General features: G+C 32.8%; 1 protein-coding gene across 10 annotated transcripts in view; it reads left to right on the top strand.

Annotated features, from left to right (window-relative positions):
• Positions 1 to 757: 757 nt before the first annotated feature.
• The window catches only part of LOC138122811 (receptor-type tyrosine-protein phosphatase U-like), a 47,182-nt gene continuing 37,799 nt past the window's right edge, over positions 758 to 10,140 (top strand). For 2 of the 10 annotated variants that reach the window (XR_011156636.1, XR_011156635.1), the window contains exons 1-8: positions 767 to 1,040; positions 2,518 to 2,631; positions 2,690 to 2,982; positions 3,032 to 3,236; positions 3,307 to 3,488; positions 3,550 to 3,685; positions 3,736 to 3,834; positions 3,890 to 4,051. Coding sequence is in view for 4 of the 10 variants with exons in the window: in XM_069037136.1 (XP_068893237.1) it covers positions 851 to 1,040; positions 2,518 to 2,631; positions 2,690 to 2,982; positions 3,032 to 3,236; positions 3,307 to 3,488; positions 3,550 to 3,685; positions 3,736 to 3,834; positions 3,890 to 4,051; positions 4,105 to 4,236; positions 4,288 to 4,424; positions 4,481 to 4,670; positions 4,728 to 4,795; positions 4,847 to 5,078; positions 5,124 to 5,242; positions 5,292 to 5,481; positions 5,534 to 6,084; positions 6,137 to 6,206; positions 6,354 to 6,550; positions 6,602 to 7,219; positions 7,274 to 7,402; positions 7,504 to 7,584; positions 7,635 to 7,769; positions 7,819 to 7,959; positions 8,008 to 8,138; positions 8,187 to 8,518; positions 8,574 to 8,914; positions 8,966 to 9,102; positions 9,163 to 9,298; positions 9,390 to 9,461 (5,520 nt within the window). In the remaining 6 variants the exon portion in view is untranslated. Of the gene's footprint in view, positions 1,041 to 2,517; positions 2,632 to 2,689; positions 2,983 to 3,031; positions 3,237 to 3,306; positions 3,489 to 3,549; positions 3,686 to 3,735; positions 3,835 to 3,889; positions 4,052 to 4,104; positions 4,237 to 4,287; positions 4,425 to 4,480; positions 4,671 to 4,727; positions 4,796 to 4,846; positions 5,079 to 5,123; positions 5,243 to 5,291; positions 5,482 to 5,533; positions 6,085 to 6,136; positions 6,207 to 6,353; positions 6,551 to 6,601; positions 7,220 to 7,273; positions 7,403 to 7,503; positions 7,585 to 7,634; positions 7,770 to 7,818; positions 7,960 to 8,007; positions 8,139 to 8,186; positions 8,519 to 8,573; positions 8,915 to 8,965; positions 9,103 to 9,162; positions 9,299 to 9,389; positions 9,645 to 10,140 lie in introns of those variants that run through there. The other 8 variants (XM_069037147.1, XM_069037139.1, XM_069037136.1 and 5 more) reach the window with 8 other exon arrangements.

The raw sequence follows: 10,140 nt of genomic DNA, 5'->3' as shown, positions 1-10,140 counted from the left end.
TGAATTTTGAAAACCACAAAAAAAATATAAACCTAATTTTGAGTGTTATAATTGTTCAGCTTTGGCTACAATATTACTGAAAGAAAAAACAGACATATTTTACAACTGGGGGTTCCACAAATATTTTTATTTTTCACTTTAGTATAATTGCATGATAACTCCTAGGATACGAAATACGTAAACATGTCCATAACAACCGGGGAATAATACAGGACGTAATAAGAATAAGCGGGCGTAATGAATTCATAACGCCCTCATCAATTCAAAATTGCAAAGATGCCAATTTTTTTTTTAAGAACACGTATAGTGAAAAATAAAATTTTGTATCCACCACATCGTCACCGAATGATTACGCCCATCGAACGATATCCATCTCTCGGGTTAAAGCCCTCGAGCTGGATTCATCGTTCTCCGGGCGTAATCATCGTTGTAACGCCCTTGGTGCATAAATAGCTATTATATCTGTGATTGGGCAACTACAACAAATAATTTACGTGATAAACCATATAGGTCCTAAGTGCAAAACCGACACACACAGTAATAACACTTACTTTAGACAGTTAGTAATAATGCTCACAAACCGGATAAACTAAATCTATCCAAAACCAATAATTTTTTTTTATTTATATTTGTTGTCGATACACAAAAAAGGGAAGAAGTTATGTTTGTGAGATTTCTATGTTTACTATGATAAAATGCTGTCTTATCACAAACCTACACTCCTTCATTTAACCAAAACTGTAAAATCCTCGCCGCTGATATCATAAATAAATAGCTTATAATACATATTACGGTTTTATCAGTTTCGCGGTATCTGCGTCAGTTAAAAAACGTTAAAATCTTCATAAGCATGCAATTCGAAATTAGTAATAGATATGTGTTCTTTTTAATCCTAGTTATTAATGTACTTTATTCGAACTGCCAAAGTAGCTTTTTTATGGTTCACAATTTGAAAAAAAATGAGTATTACTGCATTACCAACAGCACTTATGCCTTAAGTTGGTTGGCTGATGAGAAAGGAACACAGGAATCTGAAACGGGTAAGTAACGGTAGTTAAAATTAATGTGAACGGAAGTTTCTTCCAATGTGACAGTGCTTATAGTTGTCCCAGAGCTGCAGCGATTTTATGGCAGGGTACCATTGTATAAACGTTAACGACACCGACAATAGGTTTAAACCACAGCTACAACTCCCAATCGTAAATTCGTTCAAGTACTACCCTGTAAACTGAGAGGTACAGAACGAAAATGATGATTGACAGGGGCTCTGCTTAAGTCGCTTATCGGCACATCAATAGACGTAATAAGAACTATTGCCCTGCCATAAAATCGCTGCACCTCTGGGACAACTATACAACCTGAATATTTACTAAAAAAATATGTGCTATACGGGGTGTCCCACCTAAGACTTTCAGGTCTTGTACCTCTATTATTTATAGACCGATTTTTGTAAAAATTGGAAGATAGATATTCTAGTGAATAAAAAATAAATTACTGGCAATAAAATGCCCGATTAATAAAAAATGTAATTTTAAAATATTTTTTATACAACTGACATTAAAAGTGACGTTTTTAGTGGAAGCTAATTTGATTAAAAATTGCTCTTTATAACTTACCGTTTTAAAAGTATTTTTAACACTAGTAAAAAAAAAACTTTTAACACTAGTTATTTTTTATTTCTTTATAAATGTTAAAGTGTCTCTATTTGCCACTTTTTCAATATCTGCGGGAAATCTGTCGTCGATATCGGCATCGTTAACGTCGTTTTCTTTGCATTCCATGTTTGCGAATGCAATAATGTGGAATTGAAAGTGTTTTACAAAACCTAATGAAAACTTTTTTGACGTTTCTAATAAACAAATGTCAATACAAGACTAGCTACCTGATTTTTGCCGCAGAAATTAAAATAAACATCAAAAATTCCAATTCGTTTTTTAATGCAATGCAAACCAGTTGTATAAAAAATAGATGTATGATGGACGTGTTAAAAGTGATTTTATTTTGTTCGTGGGGTTACATCATAAATAACTATTCCTTTATTTGAATCTACACAAAACTAGTGTCAGATTGTTACTCGTTAGAAAACATGCGTCTATACAAAAAAATTAATCAAATTAACAGTTTCTACTTCAAGAAAAATAAATTATATTGTTAAAAATGTGCTAACATTTTTGAGATTTCAAGTCAACCCGTTTTGAAACAATTGAACAATTTTGCGAAAAATTAAATAAATTGATACGGTTTTTCCTCTTTTGCGGAAGCCATTGTTTATTGTTGTTATACAGTTTAGTGTAAATCTTAAATGATTTCATTCACAAATAAAGAGAGTTAAAATGGCGTTTTTAAGACTAAGATTAATCTTCACCTTTTAAATTATTATCTATCTGTTAAACTTCACAAAAATCGGTCCATGAATAATAGACATATAAGACCTAAAAGTCTTAGGTGGGACACGCTGTATAATATCTCCCTCTTAGGATTTTGAAAATCATAACTACAGTTGTTAATTCATTTTAGAATCACAATTTATTCCACATGCACCTTTGTTCCGATTGGGTATTGAAGGTGATGATTCCAAGTGGACTTATGTGTACAGAAATAATCAAAGAATTTTGGATAGACGATGGGAGAGTAACTAACTTTAACCTTTTGTTTCACTTCAATTAATATGTTTATTTTCAATACACAGCAATACGCACATACAAAACAGTTGAAAAGAAGAATGATACATTACAGTTTATCACTGTGGCCAGTAAATTAAAACAAAATTTCCAAATTTCATTATCGATTCGTATTTCAAAACAAGCCCATATACTCCTTTGCGATGGAGAAATAATAGAAGAGTCAAATTGTTATTGGTTCTTACTGATGGCATTTGGAGGAACTAAAACAGAACTACGAAAGTGTGCACGTGGAACCATACCTGTTCTTAGCAATGTAACAGTATCTAAATCTTGCGAAACGCCGATCCAAACAATAATGGTATCCCCAGGAAAATTAGATGTAACAGCATACTACACTACATTTTCAGCATAACAACAGTGACAGTCAGTACCTAACTAATAAGGAATGGCGTCATTTCGAACTTTCGAAAAAGGATAATAGATTCTCTTTCAAACGACTAAATAATAAAGACGCTATAATACAATATGATGATGGTCAAAATGTCTACAGTGTAACTCATATGATGATTCACAGTAAAGATACTGTCACTGGTCTTTGGAAAATTCACAAAGGTAAGTAAAAATTAACACAGTATGATAAAACCCCAATACAGAAGTAGTTAACTTAAAGTTTAATATTTAGTTCCATATTTTTATACCAACTATAGTACAAATCAACAAACCACAGTAGAAAGAAATCCGAAAAATGGAGTTGTCTGTCTGTCATTGTTCGTAAAAATGTGTTCCAATTGCAAGATAACATTAACACTAAGTGAAGCAAATAATGAAAGTAATATTTTAAAAGAGGAAACGTACTCATCTCAGGTAAGTAACAACCACTAGATTAATTAGGATATTTAAGTGTTGCAACGATTTCTTCAATAAGGAAACGTGGAAAGAAATTAAGCTGTTTGTGGATAACGTGCAGACCAATTCGACTCTCTTTATTTCTACAATAGCCAATAATCAAAGGGATGTATTTTGGAATATCGAACCACATATTAGGGAATGTAATAATACTGGTAAAACAACTAAAAAAATATTTTAAAAAATCAAAACCAGTTTATTTCAGAGCATCGCATGATCAAATCAAGACGAAAATTAAAATGTCAACTTATTTCTAACAAAGACGACGATGTTATTTCATTAGACGATGACGCAAAACCGACCGGTGAGATGAACAGTTTATAAAAACGAATTATCCATCGAATTTTCTGTCTTAACAGTTTTAGAAAATAACTGCGCTGACGACGCTGTCACCAGACATTGCATTCCTTGTCCATTATTTCTAAATCAAACATGTGGTCAGCTCAAAGTTTGCGAAAAAGATGGAACAGAACTCAAATGTTCGTGTTCAGCCGGATGGAAATATCCAACTTGTGGCTCTAGTGGAAGTGTTAAATACGATTTATCGACTTACTTTAAATTATTTTGTCTTTAGAATGTGATTCGGGATCTTATGGCATGAATTGTAAAAAAAGGTGCGGGCATTGTTCCAGACACTCCTGTGATTTCGACAACGGAAAATGTGAGCCGTGTTCTGATAACTACGTTGGTGCTAAATGTGACATGCGTACGTCAACCAGTTTTTTTAAATATCGCATTTAATTTTCTTCCCCTTCAGCACCGGGCCAAGTCTTCAGTGAACCTCCTGTTGTCAGCGATATCAAATACAGTGAAGCCAAAGTAAAAGTAGAAAATTTCGAATTGCTCAATAAGAAACACACAGACTCACCAGATAGTTATTACGTAGAGTACAGAGTCAGATGATTGTTTCTCTATTTCTTACATTTTAGTTATTGTATTTGATTTTGTAGAAAGCTGAAGGAAATAGTGAGTGGATGGCTTCTGATCAACGCAATCCTTTTAATAAATCCGCAATTATTAAACTTCAATATTTAGAGCCAAATACGAAATACATCGTGAGGGGCATTATCATCACAATTAATGATAAAATTTTTATCGACGAGCAATTACCCCACGCCGCATTTACAACGAAATGTTACGGTACTATATTAAAGTCATTTGTTAAATCTTTTACTAAATGTAAAGTTCCTTTTGAAGAGATCAAAGACGAGGATTTTATATCGAATTCGTACAACACCAGCATAAGAGTGACGTTCAAGTCCAAGGTAAATGATGAAATGTAAATAAATGAAGACTAAATGTGCTTTCTGTTTAAGACTTTGACACAATTTTGTAATTTTACCATCAGTTTAATTGGCACATCGCACGCAAAAGAATCATCTCATCCGAAACCGATAAGATACAACATACAACAAAATACAATATTTCCACTAAAATTAGAAAATGATACTTATTGTTTTAAAAACTTAACACCTTACACAAATTATCAAATTATTGTCAAAAAAAATCAAACAAAACTTGACAGAGCGGTACGGACAATTGAAGGAGGCAAGTGCAACATTAATTCTAATAGCATTAATTTCTTTTATGCAGTTCCAGGTGCAATAGTAAATCTTGGAATAAAGGACATACGAGATTCGAGTGCTCGTTTAACATGGCAATCACCTGAAAATTTCAACGGTCAATTTGTAAAATATGTGGTTAGATATCAGGTACTCATCAAAAAAGTCGGTATTATTAATTGACAACCATTTACTGCAGCTTGTGTCGCATAAAAGCTGTAAAACTTCAAATGGTAAAACCTTTCCCATAAAGCAACTAAGCGCGGAAGAGACTGATGTCACAGTATCTGGTTTAGTTCCCTATGCAAAATATTCATTTTCGGTGTCAGCTTGGAATAGAAAGATTGAAGGACCTCCAGTGAATGTAACTCAAGACACATTTGCGTCAGGTAGATACAGTTAATAATTTTTAAACTATTCAATAAATGCACTGTTTTACAGATACAATATCTGATGATGAAATTCCTGAATTAAAGTGGAAAATCGAGGCTCGTTCTGTAAAACTGCATTATTCTTCGATGGCCTGTAGCATTATGAGAGGTTCTTTACAAATTAGAATCAAAAAGAGCTGTTCCAATGAATGGTGTGACAATTTTGTTGAGAAAGAGAAAGAATGCGATTTTGAAAACACATTCTGTTTAGTTCATGTTATTCCTTATTCGGACTATACTTTCAATATTAAATTTTGTCGAAACAGCACTTGTGCAAAAACTGTGAGATCAAAATCATTTCAAACCTTGTCAGACCCCCCTAATGTGGTAAGAGATCTAACGATTTTTTCAAAAAATGAAAATTCCATATCAATTCGATGGATGCCACCGTATCCTCCAACGGGGAAGTTGGACCTTTATAAAGTTACTTATGAAGAAGTAGATAATAATAATAATAAAGGAGAAATGGAAACTTTCAAAGATTTACCTTGCACACTTTGGCCAGGATATCAATGCATTACACTAAGTCGGTTGGAAAAAATTAAGAAATATTCTATAAAAGTGAGATTTCTACTACGAATAAATTAGCTAGAATAAAAAATTGCGGTTCTAGGTTCAAGCTAAAAATGAACATCCAAATAGTTTTGGTCAGACAGCAGTAGTTGTGGGAACCCCTAAAATCGGTGCAGTATATAATATTTTATTAGATAATACTTGTGCTTAGATTGTACTTAGTGAACAATTAACATTGTGTTAATTAATAAGGAAACTTCTAATCACTAACTCTTTATAATGTTTTAAAGCAAATCTTATTTCATTCCCAATTTTAGAACCATCGAAAAAGCCAAATAATCTTACCATCCATTGGAATCTTCAAAACGACTTCGAACTAACATGGGGTCATCCTAATGAAACCAGCGGACTAATCACGTTCTTTAATATCTCAGTTCTTTACCACAATTCTACAAAAAATAATCTTCATGATAGTTTTCCTGTTACTAATTACAAGCCTTTCTACGAATATAAAGTAAGTAAGATCGTTTCGTTGTTCGCCTTGCTTTTATTGAATGTTTTACAGATAGAAGAAAAACGTTTATTAAAATCGACTCCATTCAGGATTAGAATTGAAGCATTTAATGGTTACAATGGCGAAGAATTAGTTAAGAATGACACGAGCCCTCCTGCTCTTCCTTTGTTCTCCACCGAACCAAAAATTTCCACTTCAAATGATACAATAACGATAGAGATCTCGCCAATCAAAAGTACCAATAGAGACGATACAAATAAATATGAATTATTTTTATTTTTATTGGATGAAAACTTCAACAACCATGACAATGTAAAATCGTTAACACGATTACAAGAGAACCACCACGTAAACTTATCCAAATTCAAGATTTTATACCAATGTCAACTAAAAAGTCCTGTGCACTTTAAAATTGGTCAAGATAATTATACGATAAATGATTGTAATAGGAGCTCGAGTTCATCTTTAAAACAAGCAACCACTTATAACGTCACAATCTTATTAACCAACACTATTGAAAATAAAAGCAGCTACAAGCTGTACTCTTATCAGGTTCATACTTTGGGCGAACCCGTCGACGTGCCACAAGATTTACGTCTACTGGGTCTATTATCGCTGTTACTTATAATTCCCATCGCTATTGCATTTAGAAAATTTCTAGTGAAATCCGTAAGTTACCAATTCCTTAATTTAACTAAAATTTTCTGCAAGTTATTGTTGTAGAAGTCAAGCAATAATAGGGAAGATTACGAACGAAACACTGAAACTTATTCGAAACCCGTCAAAATAACTAAATATCCCGATTACGTTAAAAATTCCCTAAAAAATGATGAACTTGTACGTCAACATAAGGTAAAAATTTCATCTATCTGAAAACTAATTTCTGTACTGAAATCTTGTCACAGCTTTTTCCACAATTCTATTGAGAGCACTTAGATTTATTACTTTTTTAGGAAATTCTCAATACAGTTAAGATTTACGAAACCATAATCGACGATATTTTAATAGACTACTTGGACACAGAATATATTGACGTAAGAAATTGTTTATAGTCATTTGAACGTTTTTTCATTCTTATGCACAGGGTCAGCACGTGAAGAAATCCCATCTGGCTGCCAAGGTACCGGAACCAGATAAATTTGCTTTATTCTGGAAACTCATCTGGCAAGAAAATATCAAGCACATTATTCTTCTCGATAACCATTTGGAAGACAAACAGGTGATTGTCCACATTGCTAAGTTTAATTTTTCACGGTTAACATTTATAGGAAACTGATGAGAATTACTGGCACGTAAAAGACGAAGACTTACGACATCACAAACTTTCCCTCACCTTCAAATCTTGCGACATTTTCTTCGATTACGAATGCCGAAAGTTCATTCTTACCTTCAAGAAGACATCGCGACATGTGGGTCTATCCTGATTTTAAACGTAAAATTGTACACTCTTGTTTCAGATCGTCTTGTACCGGTACTGTTCGTGGTGGAACACCTCTACTTCTCTTTTTTCGTTACCTTTGATGTCCTTTTTCCTAATGACATCTAAAGTTCCTTTGGATTCCAAATCACCCATCTTGGTCCAGTGCAGGTAATTTTGATCAAAATAAAAAATTATGCACTTTTCGGTTTTTTGCAGTACGGGTGTGGAAGGGACGGGTTTCGCTCTGCTGTGTGACATTTCTTTTAGAACTGCCAATCGAGATGGTACTATCGATATTTTCAAAATCAGTCATAGATTGGCCAAATGTGACCCAAATCTGATCAACAACATCAACTACTACCTGTTAGCTCATTTCATAATTTTTGAATATTGTTTTAAAATTGATACCAACTTCAAATGTGATTCGTTTCAGACAAATACACCCATATTGTTCAGTGAAGAACAGATTCACAAATACTTCAAATATGTCCAAGAAACACAATGGCTTGATACCATAAAACGTACTCGTAAAACAGGCAACAAATCTGGTAACAATCATTTCAAAATCTGAAATCATAAAGTTTCATTTATCTTGTGTTTTAGTTCGCAAAGAATTAAATTTGAGTGCACCTTATTGTCTCGATTACGACGATGTATCTGCATGTTTCGGTGTAGAGACGATTGATTGTTTCAGATGTCCTGGAAAATTTACGATAACGAAAGAACCAACATCTGACACTCTCTTCCAATTCTGGAACTTCGTTGCAAATAAAAACATCTCCGTTATAGTATCAGTGAATAAAATTACTTTAAATCGTATATGGCCCGACAGGAACATGCCACAAATTACACTTACAAAAAAGATAAATCTCGTACACCGAGACTCCAAAATATTCGATTCTTATGACTGGATAACAGTACAGATAACAATCGGTGACACAACTGTACTGCGTTGCTATTTTATTAAATACGATTTTATTAATTTCAATTTTCAGAAAATAATTGAAATAATCGTTATGAAAAACTGGGCCCCAGACGCTACTCGTCCTGAAAACGTTCCGGATTTCGTCAAGTTTTGTAACGAAACGAACACAATTTTAAAAAAGTCGAATTCAGTTTTGGTGATGAGCCAGTGAGTATAAATATGACTGACGCTGTCGTAACGTTTTTGGCTATTGTATTTTTTTTTCAGTAATGGCATCAAGGATTCCGGTCTGTACATCGCCATGCTGTATAACATTAAAAAAATGGAAGTGGAAGGAATATGTGACGTTTCTACTTCTGTGAGAATGGTTCGAAATCACAGCCAAGAATTTAGAATCAGTGAAGTAAATATTTTCAGTTACTATTAATGTGTGTTAATTAAGAGTTATTGTCATTTTGTAAGAAATGTTAACAGTGACTGTTACGTTCTTTCAGGGAGACTTCACTTTCTTGTTCCAAGCAACGGAAAATTATTTAAAAGAGGCTAAATTATATGAAGTAATTTAAACAAGATGTTCTGCATCCCACGTGCGTAAATAAACATTACTTAATAACTTGTAATTTTGATTTTTTTCTTGTCAAATCAGCACAAACATTCAATAATTCTCCTCAATAAAAATGTATCGTTAGAAAAAAACTCATGTTTGTATTTGTTTTAAATTAATTTAAAAAATAAATAAATACATTGCATTTTTGTTTTCTTAAATTACAAATGAAAAACAAACTCTACTGGTAATCCTTTTGAACAACACTATCAAAGCCAATAAAATGTAAACAACCTTAGTTTCTTTATTGCCGTGTATATTGTGAACAGGATTCCTTTGAGTCATTTTAGTTTATTTTGAATTAGTCACATTCGGTTTGATCAACCAATCCCCAATTTATTTTCGATAAACCTTCGTTTGGAAAATCTTTTGCGCCAAAACTAACCACTGAATCTCAAAAAAAAAATGTATGTTAAAAACACATGTAATCTTATTAATGAAACTATTTTTAAATGAATTGGAGGTTCCAAAACTACAAAAAAAAATACAAACTTAATATTGAGTGTTATAATAATTGTTCATCTTTGGCTACTCTATTACTCAAAGAAAAAATATACAGCTTTTTCTTATTTTACAACTGTGGTTTCCACAAATAATTTTACATCTGTGATTGGACAACCAAAGGGAAAGATAATAGTAAT

Source organism: Tenebrio molitor, chromosome 2, assembly GCF_963966145.1.
Source record: "Tenebrio molitor chromosome 2, icTenMoli1.1, whole genome shotgun sequence".
NCBI lineage: Eukaryota > Metazoa > Arthropoda > Insecta > Coleoptera > Tenebrionidae > Tenebrio > Tenebrio molitor.
The sequence above is the reverse complement of the archived record's forward strand: the minus strand, read 5'-3'. Positions and strand labels throughout refer to the sequence as shown.